The 25,438-nt window shown below is 34.8% G+C and overlaps 3 protein-coding genes across 3 annotated transcripts in view; 2 read left to right on the forward strand and 1 right to left on the reverse strand.

Moving 5' to 3' along the window:
- Nucleotides 1-2,556: 2,556 nt before the first annotated feature.
- Nucleotides 2,557-3,258, forward strand: LOC131166658 (uncharacterized). Its single transcript, XM_058125236.1, has one exon. It carries the CDS (start codon nucleotides 2,557-2,559, stop codon nucleotides 3,256-3,258), a length of 702 nt encoding a protein of 233 aa, XP_057981219.1.
- Nucleotides 3,259-8,124: 4,866 nt separating this feature from the next.
- LOC131166659 (E3 ubiquitin-protein ligase At1g12760-like) lies at nucleotides 8,125-8,826 on the forward strand. The gene has a single exon (XM_058125237.1). The coding sequence runs from the start codon at nucleotides 8,125-8,127 to the stop codon at nucleotides 8,824-8,826; it is 702 nt and encodes a 233-aa protein (XP_057981220.1).
- Nucleotides 8,827-18,021: 9,195 nt separating this feature from the next.
- The window catches only part of LOC131166870 (ATP-dependent helicase BRM), a 35,437-nt gene continuing 28,020 nt past the window's right edge, over nucleotides 18,022-25,438 (reverse strand). Inside the window, exon 14 of the mRNA XM_058125481.1 lies at nucleotides 18,022-18,970. Coding sequence (XP_057981464.1) covers nucleotides 18,320-18,970 — 651 coding nt within the window. The 3' untranslated portion in view covers nucleotides 18,022-18,319. The remainder of the gene's footprint in view (nucleotides 18,971-25,438) is intronic.

Below are 25,438 nucleotides of genomic sequence, written 5' to 3' on the forward strand. Positions count from 1 at the left end.
CTCACTTATACTTTATTGTTGAAAATCATTTTGAGAGTATTCCTCAAAGCTTTTCCCATACATTTTCTTGATTAATATATCTTTGGAAAAACTTGTTATTGCTTGTGAATCTAGCTAGCACATCCATAGCAAGATTCAAAGGCTTACTTGTTGTATATCATCTGCTTAGTATAGAAGCATTATCTTTGTGCACAAATATTTGATATTGTTGCATTCCCAACGTGTGGTCGGAGGAGAATTGCACTGGCCTATAACATGCAACAGATTTGCTCAGTCCTGGTTAGGAAAGCACCGGATAGACTTAGACCCGGTTAAGAAAGTTCCGAACTGGTTCAGACCTGATTAGGAGAATTAGGAGCACCGTCTTGTAAGGTGTATTGTTGGGATCACCCCTGTAATGTGACATGGGGTATTCCTCAAGGTTGTAATTGGTGTCACTCCATCCGTTAAGTGAGCATTAGTAAAATCATTGGGCTGCTGGCTCAAGGCGGGGACGTAGGCAGGATTGGCCGAACCCCGATAACAATTTTTGTGTCCATTCTTTATTTTCCACACATTAATTTCTGTACATGTATGTTTGTTTATTTACTATTTTAATTACTTTACATACATGCTTTGATTATTTATGGAATTGGTAACTGCTCCTAAGTTGTGAAATACTATATGTAACTTGAACTTAATTTATGAAAAGTTTTTAAATTTCCAATTCACCCCTCTCTTGGGAATTCACCATTCCTATCATTTTTTGACTTAAAAAAATATTTAAATAAAATAAGCAAACATTATATATAGATATCTACATCTATATCCATATTATAATAATAAAATTATAAAATTATAAATAAAGTAAAGCAGTATATGACAAAAATGGCCTAAATTTTAGAAATAATATAAAACAATTTTGGAAGAAAATAAATTTAACCAAATTAGATATATATATATATATATATATATATATATATATATATATAATATTACATTTATAAAATCTATTTCAGATATTTTAAAGTTTGAACCCCAAAAAGAAGCTATATTTAAAAAATATATATGTTGACAATGTATATGCACATCCTATATATATATAAAAGCACAAATAGTATAAATCAAATTGTAAACAAAAAATTTATTATCTTTTAGAAGTGAAACAAGAATATATAAAAATATTAAATTCAATGACATTAGAAAAATCTACATTCAAAAATTTTATTTTGAATAGGTCAAGATTTGGACTTTAAAAAATCATAGAATTCATAACAAAATAAATGTAATGGTATTATAAATATTAATTAAATAGAATGTACATCGCAAAATAAAACAAGCAAACTTCTCTGACGTCTTCTAAAATTATTGTGAAGTATCTAACATTATTTAGATAAATAGTAATATAATTTGTGAAAGAGAAATTTTATAAATGAAACTCTTGATCTAGAAGTATCCTCTAAATAATAAATTTTAAATTTATTAAAAATTGACCATTAACTAAAAAATAATAATAATTAAATTTTTAGGTAGAAAAATCACATTTTTAAAAATTGCAACGAAGTTATTAATATTTTTATGGGAAAAAATCATATCTAGAGTTTTAAAAATAGAAAATAATGATAAACCTACTAATTGATTTTTTTTTTTATAATTTTATGTAAATATTAGAATTCAATATTTGTCATAATTTTAATTAGAGTAATTTTGTCAAAAAAATATATTGTGACATTCTTTTCAAAATTTTCATACCAATGTTATAGGAACAATATTGTGAATTCTAGCGACAAATCTAGAAAAAAAAAAAAAGAATTAGTAGAGATAAAGAAATATATAAATAATAAAATATAATTTTCTTTTAGTAATTTCTTATCAGGAAATTAAAATGGAAGCGCATTCACATACACTCGTAATAATTATATCAAATAATATTCATCGACCAAAAAAAAGTCAAAAGAAAGTAAGAAACTCTTCCTTTATTCTTGTTGATGTAAAAAAAGTGGGAGCAGGGCATTGCTCTTTTATTTTTAAAGCGGGGATAACTCTTTAATTTATCAAAAAACTTTTTATTTTGAAAATATCAATGAGGCGCAACTCAATGTAGATCTAGATGATACATGATATTATAATTATATCTCATATTAATGTTTGTATTTTATAATTTCCAATAAAATATAAATTTTATAAATAATTTTGAATATTTACACTTTAATATTCGTAATTAAATTATGAAAATATATTATTAATTAATTTTAAAATTACATGTAAAAATTCATTGAAAATTATAAAAATATTTTACACAATGTTATGAATTCACATACAATCACATGTGAGACAATCACATGTGAGGCATGTGTGTGTGTGAATCCTGGTACAATATGTAAGTCAGCTAATGAATCATGACGTTTAAAATTTGAAAAGTAATCGTGTCCTCCTTCTCCGGTCTTCTCTTAAAAGGACTCTCAGTCTCATGATTAATTACAAACACTCACATGTATAAATACTCCAATCCTCTCATCAATTTTACATCATTCCATTCCCTTCCCCCAAAAAAACAGAGATCCAGCAAGAGTGAGAATGATAGTCAGAGAGAAGGTTTTCGACTGCAGTTTATGGCAACCTCAGGCCCGTTACTGGCCGCTGCCGCCGCCCTCTATTGGGCCGCCGGACCTCTTCTACGTGGTGCTCAACATGAACCATGTCCTCCACAAGTGCTACCTAACCCCCACCGGCCACCGCGTCCTTCTCGCCGCATCCAATCGGCGGTCCCAAACCACCGTCCCCGTCTTCCCCGAGGCGCCGGCCGACGACGCTGCCGTGGGCGCCGCGCTGTCCCCTTTTCTCTCTGCAATCGGCGCCGGGCCTACCGACCGCGACCGAATGCTCCAAAAGCTCGCGCGATACAGGAGAAGCGATGCCTGCGTGCCCGGCTGCGTCGCCATGACCGTTGTGGCTGTGACCGTGGAACTGTACGAGGAGAGCGAGGTCCTCGAAACCGAAAGTGGGATGGAGGCATCTTTGGTTGAGGCGGCTGAATTCAGGGCTGTGCCAGCGACGACGGCGTCTGTCGCAGCCCTGGAGACGGCGACAGTCGACGGTCCGAGTTCTGGGTCGGGCACGGGTTCCGGGTCCGTCTGCGTAATCTGCCTGGAAGAATTTCTGGTGGGATCGGAGGTCCGACGAATGCCGTGCTCTCATGTTTTCCATGGAGATTGTATCGTTCAGTGCTCGGGAAAAGCCACTTCTGTCCCTTGTGCCGCTTTTTCTATGCCGCACTGATTTTCTTCCCTTATTTTTTTTTCTTATTTTTTGGTAGAAAAAAAAATATCAAGTATATCAAGAAGTATGTGCATCAGCTTGATTCTTACACCGAATGTATTTCATAATTTCTCTTTTAGATATTTGGGTTAGCAATAATCCTATTTTTATTGTATACAGATTCGTCACAGTATTTTGCCCAATCTACCATTAGCTACCATAAGAGCGATTGTCATACTAGTCATTTTTCTAGAGTAGAGTTATTGATAAAATTTAATAATAGTTACTTGCCTTTCTTTATTCTTCAAAGGCTTAAGTTCTATTGCAATTTTAATTCTTTTGTAAGCTGCTGGTAAAAATAAACTAGGGGGCGATCGGATCATAAAAGATGCTCGGCTTCGTCTGCACGAACAGGACATTGTCAGAGGCAATCAGTGCACAACCTGTACCACGAGGTAAATAGGCAAATTGTCATACCAAGTTGGAGGTGTTCTAATAATCATATGCATGATTTAAATACTTGATGTGCAGATAAATATTATATGTTATAGTATTATAAACAAATGTTTCAAACGTATGAGTTTGTATGAAAATGTGCATATATGCAATCACATACTGTTGTAACACTTTCTTCCTTACTGAGAGGTGTCTCATCCTATCATACAACCTTTGTTTTCAGGTTCATCAATACGTCGGTCCTAGTAGCTAAAGGGACTGGAGAGATTGTATTTTGGTTTAGCTTACGTAAGCATTCGAATCATGTATTAAACTTAGATGAAGGTCCTTTCTAGAGGATTGTAATAACATGATTTATTCTATGTCTGAGTTTTGTACTTGTGGATGTGTTAGTAAGCTCTAGTATAAGTCTAGAAGAAACCTCAATGAATGTTTATGTTTTTTCGCAACATTTACATTGATATTATGTATGATTTACACCCGTATGTCCCTATTCAGGGCGGGTTGTCTATATATCTGGAACAGGTACAGGTATTTTGTATGAGTGAGTGACACTTGAGTCCGTATAAAGGGCCGGGTCGTTACAGATTGAATATATATATATATATATATATATTATTTTCTTTCTCTCTTTTCTTGATAATCAAATATAAAAAAATTGGAATCTTTATTATTTTGGTTTCATTTCCTTAACATTTTTTAAGTTCCAAAGGGACCTCAAAAATTAATTTTGTTTTTACTTTTGAGTCTGATTCTTGTTTTAATGCTGACAAAGCACAATGATCTTATGCGTGTTTTTAAGTGATTGAACATATTTATATTTTGGCACGCATATACGACGAAGGAAATATGGAAGTCAGGACGAAACTTAAAGACCTTTTTGTCTGATGCATTCCATGAAGTGAAAAGCAAAGGAAATGAAGACATATATTTTAATTTGTAATGCATTTGTTTTCCATTTGGTCTATAATAATGTATCACATGCATGATGTGGATGAAAGCTCACTAATGACTATAGACGAACCTTAGGGCACCTAAACTTTAATAAAATTTTTTTTTCAAAAAACTAAAATCAAATAAGGATTTTTGGAATATCTTTAGGGTTAAATTAAGGTTAAAATTAATTTTACAAAACTTCAGTCGACCAATGTTGGATTTTTTGGCTTAATTAAAAAGCCTTGGTCGACTGACCAATTATGTGTTATATCTCTCAGGTTGACCAACCACGTATTAGGCCAGAAGTCAAATATTTGACTTAGGTTGGTCGAACCGACCAATTTTGAACTCGCTTTCACAATTGACCGAACTATGAATTTGATTTTTCCACCTTCCTCGATCCCTCCGACGGCCACCTTAGTTCAAAATGCCCTTAGTTGACCGACCCTCAAGAACCGACATACCAGCCTTAGGCCTAAATCGACCAAACCTATGAAGGCTCGGAATCACCTTTCGGCCAGCCGACCAATGACCCCCACAGCCAACTAAGCCTATTTTAAATTTCAAATTTGCTGTGTGTGTTTAGTCCACAGACACTAAATGTCAGCCGACCGAACCTCCAGATCGGTCAATTTTTCAGCTCCTAAACATAATTATATTTTTATTAAACAAATCTAAAAATACCAAGTGTGTCCCTAATGGTCATAATTTTCCCAAACTGCATATATACCCCTTGCATAAGTCACATTAGCAACTTTGATTTACTTTAATATCCTCTCAATTCTTTTCTTAATAAAGTTCCCCCACATTCACTATTATTTCAAAATCGTTTTGGGGCAAAAATTTAATACTCCTTCTCTCGTTATTTTTAATTTAAAAAGTTTTTGGAAGAGATAAATTTCCTTTTGGGCATTTATTTAAGTTGTACATATATTTTAACCATTCACTCTCACTTATACTTTATTGTTGAAAATCATTTTGAGAGTATTCCTCAAAGCTTTTCCCATACATTTTCTTGATTAATATATCTTTGGAAAAAACTTGTTATTGCTTGTGAATCTAGCTAGCACATCCATAGCAAGATTCAAAGGCTTACTTGTTGTATATCATCTGCTTAGTATAGAAGCATTATCTTTGTGCACAAATATTTGATATTGTTGCATTCCAACGTGTGGTCGGGAGGAGAATTGCACTGGCCTATAACATGCAACAGATTTGGCTCAGTCCTGGTTAGGAAAGCACCGGATAGACTTAGACCCGGTTAAGAAAGTTCCGAACTGGTTCAGACCTGATTAGGAGAATTAGGAGCACCGTCTTGTAAGGTGTATTGTTGGGATCACCCCTGTAATGTGACATGGGGTATTCCTCAAGGTTGTAATTGGTGTCACTCCATCCGTTAAGTGAGCATTAGTAAAATCATTGGGCTGCTGGCTCAAGGCGGGGACGTAGGCAGGATTGGCCGAACCCCGATAACAATTTTTGTGTCCATTCTTTATTTTCCACACATTAATTTCTGTACATGTATGTTTTTTTATTACTATTTTAATTACTTTACATACATGCTTTGATTATTTATGGAATTGGTAACTGCTCCTAAGTTGTGAAATACTATATGTAACTTGAACTTAATTTATGAAAAGTTTTTAAATTTCCAATTCACCCCCTCTCTTGGGAATTCACCATTCCTATCATTTTTTGACTTAAAAAATATTTAAATAAAATAAGCAAAACATTATATATAGATATCTACATCTATATCCATATTATAATAATAAAATTATAAATTATAAATAAAGTAAAGCAGTATATGACAAAAATGGCCTAAATTTTAGAAATAATATAAAACAATTTTGGAAGAAAATAAATTTAACCAAAATTAGATATATATATATATATATATATATATATATATAATATTACATTTATAAAATCTATTCAGATATTTTAAAGTTTGAACCCCAAAAAGAAGCTATATTTAAAAAATATATATGGTTGACAATGTATATGCACATCCTATATATATATAAAAGCACAAATAGTATAAATCAATTGTAAACAAAAAATTTATTATCTTTTAGAAGTGAAACAAGAATATATAAAAATATTAAATTCAATGACATTAGAAAAATCTACATTCAAAAATTTTATTTTGAATAGGTCAAGATTTGGACTTTAAAAATCATAGAATTCATAACAAAATAAATGTAATGGTATTATAAATATTAATTAAATAGAATGTACATCGCAAAATAAAACAAGCAAACTTCTCTGACGTCTTCTAAAATTATTGTGAAGTATCTAACATTATTTAGATAAATAGTAATATAATTTGTGAAAGAGAAATTTTATAAATGAAACTCTTGATCTAGAAGTATCCTCTAAATAATAAATTTTAAATTTATTAAAAATTGACCATTAACTAAAAAATAATAATAATTAAATTTTTAGGTAGAAAAATCACATTTTTAAAAATTGCAACGAAGTTATTAATATTTTTATGGGAAAAAATCATATCTAGAGTTTTAAAAATAGAAAATAATGATAAACCTACTAATTGATTTTTTTTTTTATAATTTTATGTAAATATTAGAATTCAATATTTGTCATAATTTTAATTAGAGTAATTTTGTCAAAAAAATATATTGTGACATTCTTTTCAAATTTTTCATACCGATGTTATAGGAACAATGTTGTGAATTCTAGTGACAAATCTAGAAAAAAAAAAAGAATTAGTAGAGATAAAGAAATATATAAATAATAAAATATAATTTTTTTTTAGTAATTTCTTATCAGGAAATTAAAATGGAAGCGCATTCACACACACTCGTAATAATTATATCAAATAATATTCATCGACCAAAAAAAAGTCAAAAGAAAGTACGAAACTCTTCCTTTATTCTTGTTGATGTAAAAAAAGTGGGAGCAGGGTATTGTTCTTTTATTTTTAAAGCCTAGATAACTCTTTAATTTATCAAAAAAAGTTTTATTTTAAAAATATCAATGAGGCGCAACTCAATGTAGATCTAGATGATACTTGATATTATAATTATATCTCATATCAATGTTTGTATTTTATAATTTCTAATAAAATATAAATTTTTATAAATAATTTTGAATATTTACACTTTAATATTCGTAATTAAATTATGAAAATATATTATTAATTAATTTTAAAATTACATCTAAAAATTTATTGAAAATTATAAAAATATTTTACCCAATGTTATGAATTCACATACAGTCGCATGTGAGACAATCACATGTGAGGCATGTGTGTGTGTGAATCCTGGTACAATATATAAGTCAGCTAATGAATCATGACGTTTAAAATTTGAAAAGTAATCGTGTCCTCCTTCTCCGGTCTTCTCTTAAAAGGACTCTCAGTCTCATGATTAATTACAAACACTCACATGTATAAATACTCCAATCCTCTCATCAATTTTACATCATTCCATTCCCTTCCCCCAAAAAAACAGAGATCCAGCAAGAGTGAGAATGATAGTCAGAGAGAAGGTTTTCGGCTGCAGTTTATGGCAACCCCAGGCCCGTTACTGGCCGCCGCCGCCGCCCTCTATTGGGCCGCCGGACCTCTTCTACGTGGTGCTCAACATGAACCATGTCCTCCACAAATGCTACCTAACCCCCACCGGCCACCGCGTCCTTCTCGCCGCAGCCAATCGGCGGTCCCAAACCACCGTCCCCGTCTTCCCCGAGGCGCCGGCCGACGACGCTGCCGTGGGCGCCGCGCTGTCCCCTTTTCTCTCTGCAATCGGCGCCGGGCCTATCGACCGCGACCGAATGCTCCAAAAGCTCGCGCGATACAGGAGAAGCGATGCCTGCGTGCCCGGCTGCATCGCCATGACCGTTGCGGCTGTGACCGTGGAACTGTACGCGGAGAGTGAGGTCCTCGAAACCGAAAGTGCGATGGAGGCATCTTTGGTTGAGGCGGCGGAATTCAGGGCGGTGCCAGCGACGACGGCGTCTGTCGCAGCCCTGGAGACGGCGACAGTCGACGGTCCGAGTTCTGGGTCGAGCACGGGTTCCGGGTCCGTCTGCGTAATCTGCCTGGAAGAATTTCTGGTAGGATCGGAGGTCCGACGAATGCCGTGCTCTCATGTTTTCCATGGAGATTGTATCGTTCAGTGGCTCGGGAAAAGCCACTTCTGTCCCTTGTGCCGCTTTTCTATGCCGCACTGATTTTCTTCCCTTATTTTTTTTTTCTTATTTTTTGGTAGAAAAAAAAATATCAAGTATATCAAGAAGTATATGCATCAGCTTGATTCTTACACCGAATGTATTTCATAATTTCTCTTTTAGATATTTGGGTTAGCAATAATCCTATTTTTATTGTATATAGATTCGTCACAAACTCACATAGTCATATATACCAAATAGAATAGGCGGGTAGTCATAATATTTTGCCCAATCTACTTTTAGCTACCATAAGAGCTTATGATTGTCATACTAATCATTTTTCTAGAGTAGAGTTATTGATAAAATTTAGTAATAGTTATTTGCCTTTCTTTATTCTTCAAAGGCTTAAGTTCTATTGCAATTTTAATTCTTTTGTGCAGATAAATTCACATGCAAAATGATACATAGAAATATAATTACATTCACTCATTTGAAACTGTAAGATTTAGATTTGTGTGAATGTATACAAAATATTTTTTATAGACCCAGACATGTAAAGTTTAAAACCGTACTTCCAAACACGGTTCATGATCCCTTAAAATTGAAACAAATTATTTTAACATCTAAGTAGTAGCTTAATCTCTTTGTATCATAATGACTCTATTTTCCTATATCTCTCTAATTTTAAATCAAGATGTTATTTTAATTGAAAAGTCATAGTGCTGCAGACTGAAACTTGATGTCTAATTTATTTAAATTTTTGTCCTAAAATGTAATTAACACATAATTAATTGTGAGAAAAAAAAATAAAAGTTTATCTTTATAATTTTATATTTTTGTGCATATTAAAAATATGAATGCAGCAGAGTATTTGAAAATATTGATAAATTTATATGAATAAAATGATATTTATAAAAATTGCACATAGTATATAAAATTTCAAAAATTTGCGGACATGTATATTTGATATAAATTTATTTGCAACGGACTAATTTAAATGTAAAATTAATTGAGAAAAATAAAATACAGATTTGAACCATACTAATATTGAATGAGGATTTAAAATAAAGATCATAGGATGTCTATTAGTTTTTATGTATTGTTTTTGTTAGGGGTTTTATGGTGGCCTAGTAGGTTCTTTTGTATTGTCATTTGTTGTTAGTAATTTTAAAAAAGAAACTACTACCTTGTTCGTGATAATTGGATGGCTTGCAATTGTTTAATGTTGGAGGGATTAAGTTAGTTTTTTTATGAGTAATGCATTGAATGAACTACTTTTATTTTTTTTTTTTTTTTTTTTTTTTTGGGTACGACCCGGGTATCCGCCTACCGTCAACGACGTCCGTTTTACGGTCCGTCGCACCGGCCAGCGACTAATCCCACGCCCCGTGAATGAACTACTTTTATTATTGCTGTTATTGTTTGATGTAAATTGTTGGGTGCATGTGTTTTTCTCCATTACTAAATTACTTTCAATTCTTTTCAATGCTAACCTATCATGGTGCCTTGATGACACCAGTCTAGTTTGGACACCGATCTAGATATGTAAGTTTGGTTTTGCTTATCCATGTTCTCATTGTTTCCATAATAATTTAATCCATTTTAGTCCTTATTAGTGCAATTATTGTTTTCAACTTGACAAGTAAACATTAAACGACTACCAAATTGTAAATACGTTTATGCAAGTTAATAGTTTCATGTAAGAGTGTAGTAATTAGAGCACAAGCAGTGCTCACCCTACAATTGCTTGATTACTATAGTATTGTGTATGAACTATGAATTGTACAGCAAAATTTAAACACAACAAACAATGAAAAACGTATGTGAAACACATACACGCAGTATATCTGAAAGCAAAACTCAACAATATAAAGATTTACGTGGTTTGACAAAGCATATGTCCACGGAGCAATCGGCAAAGGTTTTCACTATGAGAATCACAAAGTACACAATACAATACAATACAATAAAATACAATGATCTTCCACTCTCAGAATATACCCATAACGGAATATTTATAAACACTTCGGAGGCTTCCCTCCAAACACTCAACCATATTAATGCTCACATTCAAATTTTGAAATCTGTCTCGCTGCCCCGAGAAAATCAGTCGACTGATTAGGCCAATCAGTCGACCAATTCAGACAGAATGTAAATGTCTACATTTAAATTAATGAGTTGACTGATTTGGCCAATCAGTCGATAGTTTCCTGCTGCTGCTCTGCACAAGTTACTTCAAATATTTTTCTTTCTTTGTTTATGCACTCCATCAAGTATATGAGTAACAAAAACACAACAATCTCCACCTTGGCAAGTATACGCCCCTTAGGAGAATCTGAAAACATATCTCATTGCTCCACCTTGACCTTGGAACGTTAGGTTAGGTTCGTCTCCCTTCTAGCACTTGGAGACATGAAGTAAGTTCAAGCAATGCTTGAACTTTTTAGTAGTAACTGGTTTTGTCAAAATATCCACTGCATTTTCAGATGTGTGAACCTTCTCAAATAGAAGTTCACCTGAAGTAATCATTTCTCGGACCTTGTGGAACCTTACATCAATATGCTTGGTTATAGCATGGTACACTTGATTCTTCGCTAAGTAGATAGCGCTTTAGCCATCACAATGTAGCACAACCCCATTTTGTTGTATACCCAACTCTTTGACCAAACTGGTAAGCTATAAGACTTCCTTTGCAGTTTCGGCAACTTTCATATATTCAGATTTAGTTGTAGATAATGTCATCAAGGATTGTACCATGGACCTCCAACATATAGATTCTCCCACAAGGGTAAAGACATAATTCGTTGTAAACCTTATGTCATCCATATCCCTTGCATAATCAACATCAACAAATCCAACAACTAATGGACTATCTTGTTGCTTTCCGAATATAATGCCATAACTAGAAGTACTCCATAAGTATCTGAAAACCCATTTGACGGCTTCCCAGTGTTGTCTACCTAGATTAGAAAGAAACTTACTCACCACACTCACTCCATGTGCTCAGTCTGGTCTTGTACACAAATGGCATACATTAAACTCCCCACAACACTGGCATAAAGGACCTTTGACATATCGCGAATATAATCATCCGTACTTAGGCATTCAGCAATAGACAATTTAAAATGACTCGCTAGAGGTGTACATACCGATTTAGCATCAGCCATGCTGGACCTTTCCAACACCTTCTCTATATAACCGCCCTGAGATAACCACAACCTCCCTGCAGTTTTGTCTTAGCGAATCTCCATCCCAAGTATCTTCTTGGCTTGACCAAGATCTTTCATGTCAAACTCTTTATGCAACAGATCCTTTAACTTATTTACCTCAGTTAAATCTTTCACAGCTATAAACATGTCATTGACATACAACAATAAGAAAATAAGAGAACCATCAACAAGCTTATTCACATACATATAACAGTCATACTCACATCTTCTGTAGCCAATCTTGATCATATAGGAATCAAATTTTTTTGTACCATTGCCTTGGAGACTGTTTTAGCTCGTAAATAGATTTCGTCAACTTGCAAACTAAGTGTTCTTTCCCTAGTTCACTGAATCACTCTGTCTATATCATATAATTCTATTCCTCCAAGTCACCATGGAGAAATGTCGTCTTCACATCCATTTATTCCAAATACAGATCATAATGAGCTACTAACCCTAACACTACCCTAATGGAAGTGTGTCGTACCATAGGTGAAAAGATTTAATCATAATCTATTCCCTTTTTCTGTGAGTTCCATTTTACCACTAACTGTGCCTTGAATTTCTCTCCTTCCTTTTCTAGAAACTGCTTCCTTCTTCCCATATACCCATTTACAACCTACTGCTCTCTTCCCATTTGGAAGCTCCACCAACTCCTAAGTTTGATTCTTATGCAGCGATTCCATTTCCTCAATCATAGCACCCATCCACCTGCTTTTCTCTTAACTGTACACTGCCTCTTGAAAAGTAGTTAGATCATTGCAACTAGTAATGAAAGCAAAAGATACTAACTCTTCAAACTCATACCTTGGCGGTAGTCTAATAGTGCGTTTGGATCTCCGTATCAGAATATTGTCGACTTGTTGGTTTCCCAAGCTAGAACTCCCTATAACCATAGGACCAAGATCATTGTCATTGCCCTGAGTTTCTAACTCCACCTACACAACATCTTCGTCTCTATTCCATTTTTCTGGCTCATGTTTCTCTTCATCAAATTCTTGAGCACGCTTCACCATAGTTTTCTCATCGAAAACTATATCTTTACTGATCACCACCTTGTTTGCCATTAGATCCCACAACCTGTACCCCTTCACACCTTTTTGATATCCCAAAAAGATGCAATGTCTAGACTTTGCATCAAGTTTCGATCTCTCCTCCCTAGACACGTAAACATAAGCTGGACAGCTGAATACCTTCAATCCGAAATAGTCTACTGCATTTCCCATCCATACCTTTTCAGCCACTTTCCCCTCTAGTGATGCCCTTGGTGATCGGTTTACCAAGAAATAAGTCATACTGACTGCCTCGGCCCAGAATTTCTTTAATAGACTTGCATTAAGCCTGAGACACCGAGCTCTTTCAGTTAGAGTTCGATTCATCCTTTTAACCACACCATTTTGTTGAGGTGTCCGGCGAACAATAAAATGTCTCTTAATGCTCTACTGCTCCCAAAACTCCATGAACCTAGAATCACCATACTCAGTCTCATTGTCTAACCTAAGACATTTGATTCTTCTCCCTGTCTGGTTTTTCATTTCAGCTTTCCACAACTTAAACCTGGCAAACGTATTAGACTTGTGTCGTCAACATGTCCACCTCTTGATGCCACTCTAACCGGCCCCCAAACATCAGAATATATGTAATCAAGAATACCTTCCATCTTGTGAATGAATTATTTAAATTTTTCTCTATTTTGTTTCCCAAGAACACAAATCTTACAAAAATTCAATTTACATTTTTTCATACCTTTCAAGAGTTTCCTCTTGTGAAATTATTTCATACCATGTTCACCCATATGCCTAAGCTGCATATGCCACAAAACGGTTTCATCAAATTCAGTATCTATGGCTACAGCACCACCTACAATAGTAGTTCCCTGCAATGTATAAATATTTCCAGCTAATTTTTTTCCTTTCATCACCGTCAGATTACCTTTCCACACTTTAATAATCCCACTTTTGGACTTGTAATTGAATCCATTATAATCCACAGTAGCAAGTGAGATGAGAATCTTCCGTAGGACCGGTATGTGTCTTACATTACTCAAGGTTCTCATAGCATCATCAAACATTTTAATTTTAACACTTCCAATGTCAATGATTTTACAAGAAACATCATTGCCCCTAAGGACTGAACTAGAATTTATCAACCTGTAAGTGGTGAACCACTCCTTATTTGGAGTCATATGGTAAGAACATGCCGAATCTAGAATCCATGAGTCCGTGAGGCGATCCAAACCTGAAACTGAAAGTACATCACCATCACTACAAACTGAATTTCCTTCTTGAACTACATTTGCTGATTTTGAAATCCTTTCATGTTATTCAACATTTCCTCTCTTCCAATCCAGACACATTGGTTTAACGTACCCCTTTTTACCGCAGTTATAACATTAGATATCCTTTTTTTTTTTCTTAGATTGAGTTCGGGATTTTTGACTCGATCCATTTCTGAATTTTCCTTTCCCACGATCATGGTTACCTTTCACCACAAACAATACATTGTAATTTAACATTCTCAAACACATGCAGAATAAATCATATCACATTTTTATTTTCAATTTATTTCCAATATTTCTTGCATCTCATACATATATCATAGTTCAACACAGAAACTTCATTTTACTCATGCCACACAATTTAACAACATATTTCATACGTTTATTGTAAAATAAGTTAACCCACATTCATCATTAATATACTGAGAATATACATTTAATTTCTTACAAAATTATCCATAAAATATGTCATTTTAACTTTCTATTTTCGCAAATAATATCTAGTAATATAGCCCTATGCTTTATAATTCAAATGATCGGCTTTTCAGAAGTCACGTGAAAATCATATGCATATACATATAAAATTTCCATTTTTCACTGGTTATTTCCTCAGAAATCCTGATTTAATATATTCCCCTTACCTTGTTTCCTGAACTACGCCAATAGGGATCCTAAAACGATGTCTGCGGTGCTCACCCGAACCCTGATTCAATAACCCTAATTTAATCAAATCAACCCTAAATAAAATACTATTTTAACATTTCTTAAGCCCTTAAATTTCAAATAACAATTAAACTCCCAAAAATAACCAATTTTCTTAATTCCCTAAATCTCACTCTCGCTTTGGAGTGGTGCCTAAGACCTCCAAATTGAAAATTCACTCCAGCCAAAATGATGACGATCGAGACTAAGATCCCGTGGTGGTACCCGATCATCAATTCAACTGAAGATTTAAAGAGAAATTAAGGAAAGAGAGGAAATATACCTTTCCCTAGGAGTGGTGTCTACGTCGCTCCTACGATAAATCTTCTCTGGTAGAAATGTCGATGGCGGAGAGGAGGAAAACAACTGGAGAGAGAGATAGCGCAAGAAATTTCAAGGGGATGGCATCTCTGTTCTGAAGAATAGAAATGACTTCTTGAGGAAGCTTTAGTAATAGATGTGTGTATATATATTTATATATATCTTTATTCCAATTAGTTTACTATTCCTTTTTATTTGTTTATTTAATTAATTAATTTAATAATATTTAATTAATTAATTGATTATTAATAATAATAAAAAATTTCCGGTTACTACAGTATGTATGTATGTGGTATATATGTTTGCTTGTATATATTAGTATGTTTGTATGTACATATGTAGCTAAGTGCATGTATGTATGTAGATGCGTACATCTGTGTATGTGTATATAAGTGTATACATGTGTTTTAGTGTGTTTCATCTTGTCTTCATAGAAAATTTAAAAAAAAAAAATGAAAAAATGTGGAAAAAAAAAGTGTGATCTATTGGTTTCCACAATCTATTTCTAGCCAATGATAGGATAAAAGGAGATAATATTTTCTTCCCCTTATCCCTAAGCATGGCAAGAACTTTTGAGAATCATATGATTTGAAAATGATTATGATTCCGACCAACAGAACCATATGTTGTTATTTGGTGTCAAAGTTTTCTTCTTCCAAAAATCTTTTCAAAAAAAAAAAAAAAAATCAAATGTGTTTTTTTAGTATTTTCTTGATTTTAAAATGCCAATGATAAAATCTTAAAATTTCTAAAACTCATACATTTCACCATACTTTTCCTACTCCAACTCTCATCTTCAAGTTCACTATTTTCACTTACCATATTCAATTAATAGTAATATAAGTGCGGTCCTCTCTTTTAATAACTTTGGTTTTCCAAGTCAAGAATACAAGCTTGACGTTTTCAAACCAATTGTTTTCTTCACTCATCATTATCATCATGTTTTAATCAAAATTAGGATTATGAGGTGAACCTCTTTTAAAGCAATACTCTGAACTTCTCGTAACCATGTTGAAGTGCTCCGACAGTGATTTCATCATTGGACCAAGAGGAATTTTTTTTCTCTTTCATTTTTTTTTTTTTTTTTGATTTTCTTTAAAAGGCAACACCTGCGTAATTGTGGTAACCATTCTACGAACATGTGTCGTCAAAAGTGTTGAAAGGTTATTTATCACTGAGATGATTAGCTAATCACCTTTTCTATGCACAAATTTACTCCCAAACTCTAAATTTGATTTTCGCAAACCTTTCTTCAGATTTTTCTTTATTTTCCCTACATTTTCAAAAAGAAAACAAAAGTAAGGTTACAACTTTTTTGTTTTAAATCATCAAAACTCTTCTTTCTTGTTCGGCAACTGTCATTCCCTTTTGTCAGCACGCCAAACAGAATCAATCCAATGTCAGTACCCACCTATCTATAGAAGGATGCTTCCCTCTTGGATAGCAAGACCCAATAGAGCAAGGCTTTAAATGTACACTACATCCTTTTTCATGTTACTAAAAGATCAATTTTGCAATAAAAGAATAAAGTAGACGTGCATACATCTTATCAAGGTCTTACCTATTAGCAGTCGCGTATTAAAGCTTAAACAATGAAGTGCAACCAACTAGGTGAGCATACTGTCGGATTGTAGTAAGCTCTAAACCATATTGCATTACAGGTCGATGCATCCAAGCAAGCCCATAAATACCGTGCTCGGGAACGATTTCTCTTCCCTACCTGTTGGCCTCTGAACATCGTCTCCATCAAGCTGCAATTTCTTAGCAAACCACAACAAATATCATCTTAATATAGAAAGTATCACAACCAAAATATCTAATTTTATATATAAATGCATCGTCAACCAGCACAATATATAAAAGTTTTAATAATACAAATTTTTAATTGGAAATTTAAGTTAGAGGAAAAAAAATGAGCCAGAAGCATCTCGCCATTGCCTGAACAAGTTTAAAGTAACAATTATACCATGATGCAACTGGTTGAATAAGAGAACAGCATATCTGAAATAGCATCTAGTTCCACCAATTTTGTTTGAACCAGCTGTGCACATTGATCCAAACACAAACATTAATAGTGAAAAGCCTAAAAGCAAATAACGGTTAAAAACCTAGAAAATTGCAATCATAATTTGATCAATCCTGCAAGTTGGCTAGTTCAGTCGCCCACATCACTAATTTCATCAAACAACTAGTTGGACATTAAACATTTTCACTCGAGAACATCATCTCACAACATATAAAGATCAAGTCTCAGTCATCAAGATGGAAAGCATAGCTGCATTTAAACCTGCCCGTAAGCCTCAGCATTAGCCCCCTCCAAGCATTTGAAAGCACCCTGCCAAAGGTTGTCAACAGCCAACAGATCGTGAAGGAGTTGGAATTGAATTGAGCACGGGATTCAATTGGTTGCAGTTGCAGAGAGAGAGAGAGAGAAGTAACTTGTGACTAAAAGAATGCTGCCAGAAAATGTTACAGCAAAATATATGGGCAAATGAGGTAATTTCAGACTCATTCAACAATACTAGAACTTCAGCCTGCACATGGAGCCCGTAGGAGGGTGGTGAGGAAATGACTTCAAATCTTACAGCCCATTAAATAGATAAATAATAAACTTTGGCTTTCTTTTGAGAGTGAATAATAAGAAATAAAAAATAATACAGGTGTGTAATGAACAGTAAGACACTAGACAGGCAATGCCTTTGGATTGATTTCACACACATTCAAAGGAAATGCAAAACTCATAGAAGGGGGAAAAATTAACTACAAATGGAAATATAATTTACAAAAACTTTGATCTAATGAAGCACATTATAACAAAATAATGCCTGCGAGGTGCAGCTAGTCATCAGACTGAAATCATGCAATGGGCAGTAAGATACAATGAGCAGGCAATGCCTACACTATATTGACAGCAAGTATGAGCTCGATGAACTAGTATGGGGCCAGAAAGGCCGCTAATACATTCCCACCTGATGCCACATGAGAGTAATAGCAACATTATTTCTCCCCTTTTCTATTACATTACATCATACACTAACCTTTAAAGTCATAAATGGCTTGGCCGCCTCTTCCCAGCATCCGTTCTCATCCTCTTAACGGGATTTGCCCAGCTCACATTCCCACCACCATTCAGCTGCTGAGCTGGTTGGTTGGCCCACCCTTGCTGAGGCACTGTTTGCTGACTCGATCTCATATCCTTTTGGATTGAACTGGGACCTGGACTTCTAATACTACGACTCATGCTGGGGGGCGATACAGGCCCAACAGACCCAGTCCTAGACTTTGCTGCTGACTTTTCTCTGTCTTTCCTCCTCTTCTTGCAGATAACCAGCTCCCCTGGATGAGTGAGAAGTGGAGAATCGTCTTGATGAACTTGCTCCCGACTGCTGCTGCTGCTTCCAAGCCTCGACTCTTTCTGGGGCACATGGCTTCTAGGCCTCATGTCTTCACCAGTGCAATTCGACCCACGTGACAGTGGCTTTGTGGGAGGGCTTGGGTCATGTTCCACCTCATTTATTAGCCTGTGTCGCTTGCTTTGGCCAGTAGTTGCCTGTCTTGGAGACGGAGCAGAGGCAGTTGTATTTAATGGCCCAGAAAAAGAGAGCGCATTTCTAGCCTCTCGAAAATCTGAATCTGGAAATGCAATCTTCATGATATCAAAAAAGAGATCATGAACCTTCCTTGCCTCAGTTCTCACCTGCAAATCATTGTTGTAGAATTATCTTACAATTTGATGCTCCTTTTAAGAACAGGGAATTGGAAACACTACATCCAAACTGTACAGCTACAGGTATATAAAGAATTTTAGTTGGAAATACTCAATTGTGTGTTTAGGTGCATAGATTTTGGGACTTGGATTTTGATTTCTGTGGATTTGAACAAATTCAATACAATTTTATATTACATTTTGTCCAAATCCATACAAATCCAAATCCAAGGCCTCAACCAATCATAGGGAATGAGTTCTTAAGAACATTTCAATATTAATATCAGCATGTTGAAATAGTCAAAACATGTATCCAGAGATTCTAAACATCATTTCCCATATAAAGTAAATATTTGCCACATATTATTGTTGAATGACAACAATACCAATATGCTTAAACAGATTAAAATGTTTAGTAGTATCATTTAGTTTACCCCATAGAGTTCTTATGAAAAAAATTCGAATTAATACTAGAAGAGTTCCCTACTAGCACATCATGATGAAGAAATAAATAGCACTTGTAGATTTCGATACTTTGGATCTATTATGCAAGCTGAAGGAGAAATTGAAAATAATGTAATGCATAGAGTTAAAGCAGATTGGGTAAAATGGAGAAGTGCTTCAAGTGTGCTCTGAGTCGTAGAATACCCTTAAAATTAAAATGGAAGTTTTATAGGACACCTATAAGACCCGCTATGTTATATGGATTAGAATGTTGGGCAACGAAGAAATATAAATCCAAAAAGTAAAAGTTGCTGAGATGAGAATGCTTAAACGGATGAGTAGTATAACATTAAAAGATAAATTAAGAAATGAACATATGCGCGGTAAGTTAGGTGTAACTCCTATAGAAGATGTTGGTCTTACAAGACTTAAAATCTTGTTATCTTGTTTTGATGCTAACAAACAAGTGGAATTTTAACATATTTGTGCGAGTAATGTTGTCTCAGGGCTCATATATGAGAAAGCAAGGTCAAAGTGCTCACAAGGATCAAATGAAACTTAAAAGAATCAAAGCATGGATTTAAAGATCAAAGCATGAATTTAAAGATGATATATTAAAACTTGAAGAATATGAGGACATGAATGATTTGTTGAAAGCCAAGGAATGTTAAAGTCAAAAGAGTCGAAGAAAAAGCAAAGTGAGAAAGCCCAAAGAATATTAAAACTTGAAAATCAAGAAAAAGTCAAAGCAAGCATGAAGACTTGAGTGTTTAGAATGTCAAGTCTTAGAAGTCTTTATGTAAGTACTTTAATGTTTAAATATCGTTTGAAATATTATGAAGCTCTTAAGTTAACTTCTTGGACCTAGATACCTTTTAAAATACTTGGAAAATATTTTTATAAGGTCAAACGATATTTCAAAAAGGTTAAAATTATTTTTGGAATGAAAAGCATCAAAAGGAGGTTTTTCCAAATGCTGTCAATTTTTATACATCCGCATTGAGGTACATTTTTCACTATCAAAACCTCCTTATTTTAAGAAGTGTTCAACATGAAAGTTGTAGGATTTTCTCTTAACTTTCTTTTAACACTAAGAACACCTAATTTGGAGTTATACAGAAAAAGTTATGAGCAAAATACTGAAGCGGGGTCATAGCTGTCAACCAACTGAACACTGTTCACGGGAGGAACTTCAACTGACTGAACAACAAACAAAGCCACTTCGGACGACCGAAGTGTAACTTCATATGTCTGAAGAATAACTTCAGACGACTGAAGATTAAGTTCAGTCATTTGAAGATTTTTTACTGAATTTTCTAAAGAGGCAGAACCTCCTCAGACGACTGAACTCGAAAGTTCAGTCATCTGAACACTGTTAACGGGCATATTTTTCAAAAGTTTTTAAATTCAAACTTACATTGTTTGGACTCCAAACTTTCTAAAAACTTGGGAAATTATCTAAGGAAACTTTAGCAACAAGGAAACAAATTTGAATGCCTATAAATACATGGTTTTGCAAATCAAAACATACCAAGAATTGAAAATTTTGTTTGAGAAGCTGAAAGCACTCTTGTTCTTCCAAAGTTCTCTTGTTCACTCGTTGAAAAATTCTTTTGCTGAGATATTCTGAAGTGCTAATCCTTCCTTCTCTGAATTCCTACTACTAATCCTCATCTAAGAAGGATATTGGTGAATTCTACACTTAAGCTTCATTGTATTTCATATTGATATTTTACATTGAAGTATATAGTGCTGAAATTGTACTAACTTGCTCTTTGAGGAAGTATACTTGTACGCAGATTATATCTTGTTTTCTTGTAGTTATTTGACGTTCCAAGGATTGTTTGGATCGATGGCTAAACAAGGGGATATTGCTTAGAGAGGCGGGCTCTAGCCTAAAGGAGTGACCGAACGAGGGGACATCGTTTGGAGAGACGGGCTCTAACCTAGTGAAGGAGTGTTTGAGCGTGGGGTATCGCTTGTAAAGGTTTTGTTCCAGTCGTCAACGGAACAGGTTTAGTGAATCCTTTGGTGGTTTGCCAAAGGCGAGGACGTAGGCTTGGTATAACTCGAACCTCGTAAAAATATCCGTCTCTCTCTCTTTCCTTATTCTTTATTTTCAGTATTTATTTAAATTGCGCGGATGATTTGAATTTGAAAATCATATAAACTACGTATATTCGGAAATCAAGTAAACCTTAAAGTTTGATTTTGATTTGGGTTGCGGAAACCAAAAGGGAGTACGTTGGTTGAACCATTCTTTGCGGAAACCATACGAAACTACATTACTTGGCTAAACACCCCAAAGATAAATTAACTTAAGACTTTATTTGAATTCTGAAGTTTGGAAAGAGTAATTGGATTTTATATTGAAGAAGAAATTTCATGTATACAGGGCTTTGTTCAAACTCATATTTACTACAGGACTGAACACAACATAAAAGCTGAAAGTTACATATACTAATCTTGAATGCTTCCATCAATCTTATAGTGCTAAAGTAAATTGATATTTGGCCATCAAATTGGTTGTGTTGGTTTGGAAATTGTGATTAATTGTTTGATTGTTTTTACTTTCAAAGTGTGGTTGAAGATTAAATGTTTAATTGTGTTATTGATTGATTGTTCTTGTTTGATTGACAAAATAAATAAACAAGTCAAAGAATTGGTTTATTCACAAAAGAAGTTGAGGATTTTAAAAGAACTAAAGAGAGTTTTAAAAAGCCAATTCACCCCCTCTCTTGGGAAGCTATTCCTAATTTCAGAAGATAAGATATGAGAGGGACAACTCACATGGTATGGACATTTACAACGTAGGCCACATAGTGTGCCAATGAGGAAGAGTGAGTTGGTTACTATGGTGAGCAGTAGAAAGGGTAAGGGTAGACCTAAAATAACTTGGGACGAGATAGTGAGTAAGGATTTAATATCTCTGAATATGTTAAAAGAAATGGTTCATGATCGCATAAATTGGCGGAAAGGGATTCATATAGCCAACCCCACCTAGTGGGACTTGAGGCTTGGTTTTGTTGTTGTAGTAGTAGTAGTACAGGATGATACAGTGTTCAATGTATCCATATCAGACACCCAAATGCATGGTTGAAACTGTAGGACTGCATGCTACAGCACCAAAAGGATAGGTAATAGTAACAATGTTGCTCAAATCCATTAAACTACAGCCCAAGCACCACGTTTCAACTGTGGCTGGACCCATACCCTGAGCCTCTGCCACACAATCTGATTGCTACCATGCCTAGTCAAACGTATTCCCCCCCCCCCCCCCCCAATAAAAAAATCCAAAATTTTAAAAAATAAAACAAAAAACAGTTGCCCACTGGCGTCGAGATTCTTAAGAATCAAGCCAATGTTCTTGATTCTGACACCACCTGTTGGACCGAGCCCCTGCAATTGCACCAAAAGCCATAGCTGATAGCAAGCAAGCTACTCGAATCCATTGAGCTACATTGGCCCAAGTGCCACATTTCAACTGCAACTTGACACACACCCATTTCTCCTCCACATGGGCTGATTGTTGGCACACTTTGGCCAACATAAACAAGTCAATGATATTAATGAAAATATGCACAGATCAACTAGGGTGCCTTCCAGCAAAATTAGGTGTTAGTGCTGAAATCTTAATCAAGTTCCAAACTAATGAACTGGATTCAAATTCAATTTGAAATTGAGATGCACAAAGAGGAATGGCTAGCTTCTGATTCTCATTTGGCGCTTATTTTATGTCTAACTGAATAAGAGACCTTATATTTAGATGTATTCCCAAACACACTCACGTCCTACCGGTTCACTTATTAGTCAAACAAATCAGACCTAGCCTCCACTTCATAGTCAACCAAGTGGAAACAAAAAGCTCCCAAGTCGTAAGAGATAATTTTGATAAAATCGTAAATCTTTTTTTATTAAAAATTTGAAGCCTAATCTCCCATATTCACCCCAACCCTTTTACTGCTACAACCAGACCTTAGGGATTCAAGAGCATCTTTCATTTTAACCTTTTTAAAATTTTAGCTTCGTTTTATACTAAAATATATCTTCAAAAAACAAAAAAAAAAAGAGTTGCTGAAAGCTTGTCAATATGCAAATGAGTTGCATAATCGTACCCAATTTATATGGAAATAAAACTGATAGTTTTGACACATAAACGACACCACACCCACAGCCTTGCTATAATAACATATCGACTAGGGACTAGCCTGCTATCTTCCCCAACCTGACACATGCTAATATCAAAAACTATATGGATGATGTAGTGAAATCAGACAACGATCACCAAAAGCACTTAAGGAGGGTGTTTGATAGATGTCGTAGATTTAATTAAAAGAAAAAATAATTCATGTGAAAAGAAACAAAAATGCAAACAGTGGAGGACAAGACATTCTCCACTAATGAACTAAAGTAATTACAGTAGTGCTGCTCTCCATTCCCTTCCAAGGTTAGACAAAAATATTCCACCATAAGTCTGATAAAAATAAGTGAGAAAAAGAATTCTATCCCATAACAAGTATATCCAAGTAGTTTCCCCATTGAAGATCCCGGCATTTCCCTCAGTTCACGAAGTCCAAAGAATAGCATAAACCACACACCCATAAGGCCATTACTTTTTTTCCTCATCTGAAAATCCCAAAATTGCACAAAGCACAAATTCAGGCACATTTTGCAAAACTACCTACCAAAAATAAAGCAAATTAGTACACCACACCACAGATATATAGGAAAAGATGCGCATTAATGTCATTAGACTCTAAGCACATCATAAATATCTGGGCCAATAGCCTAATAGGTTTTCCTTACCTCCATTAAATTGTTCATATTAATCCTATTAAGATTCAAAAGTCAAAATGAAATCCTTCATCTTAAAAGAACCTTAGCCTTCCATTTTAAAATAAATTAAAGGAAACAAACAAGTGGCTGAAGGTTTCAATAAATGGAGACAAAAATACAAGGATCCCAATGAATCCCCTTACCAAACCCTTGTATCACTCGTTAAGCCCAAAAATCTGAGCAAAGTGATGAGCTCATCAATCTCTCTTTCATCAAGACTCCTAATAAAGAGGAATCCCAAGAAAGAGAGCCCCCGACCCCCCCCCCCCCCCCCCCCACCCCCTGGGGTCCAAAGAATACAAAGAAGAGATTGGACCACCATGAACAAATGATAATCTAAAAAACAGGACACCAGAACCTCCAACAAAACCCCACCCACACCCAAAGATCCTCCCAAAATCAAATCATATTGCCATCAACCGCTTTGAAGCAAGTGACAGAAAAAAACAGATGAGAAATCTGGGAAAACATCCAAGGACTCACATGAGAAACATAAATGCTCCCTCTGGTATCCCTTCCACTCCAATGAACACCATACTTGCTTCTAATAACCTTCTGCTAGAACTCCAGTCACTTCCCAACTAAGGAAATGTTCCTAGAAACCACATTACAAGCCCCAAACCTCCTCTGACTTCGCTCTCCTAACCACATCCCAATCTACAAGGTGATTCCCTTTTATTATCCCACATGCCAACTCATTCTAGAACACTCACTGCACTTACATATCTACATTAGGCCATTTATTTTATAAGCCTCTCTAGAACACTCAGTACACTCGCAAGAATTCTAAGGAAGGATAAAAATAAATAAATAGGGATAGTAAAAAGAAAAGTACTATTGAGAGTGATACGAACCTTAAGGACAAACACACCCTCTTCCAACCATCCAATCTCCTACCCACTCTCTCAACCACCAGATCCCAAAAAGCAAGTAGGATTACACTCGAAGGAAGACCTGATTAAGACCAAGGCCAAGCCACAAAATCACAACCATCTAAAGCCTTGAAACCTTCTAGAACATCATCATCCGGATTAATAACAGCCACCTCACTTTTATCCATGTTTCGATCTTCAATCTCAAAATCTTCTCAAAGATTCTCAAAAAAAATAAGGTTACATTTGGTTTGCAAAATGCCTATTCTTAAGACTAAATTAGTTTTAGTAGGATAGTTACAATTGT

This window comes from Malania oleifera, chromosome 10 (genome assembly GCF_029873635.1).
Source record: "Malania oleifera isolate guangnan ecotype guangnan chromosome 10, ASM2987363v1, whole genome shotgun sequence".
NCBI lineage: Eukaryota > Viridiplantae > Streptophyta > Magnoliopsida > Santalales > Ximeniaceae > Malania > Malania oleifera.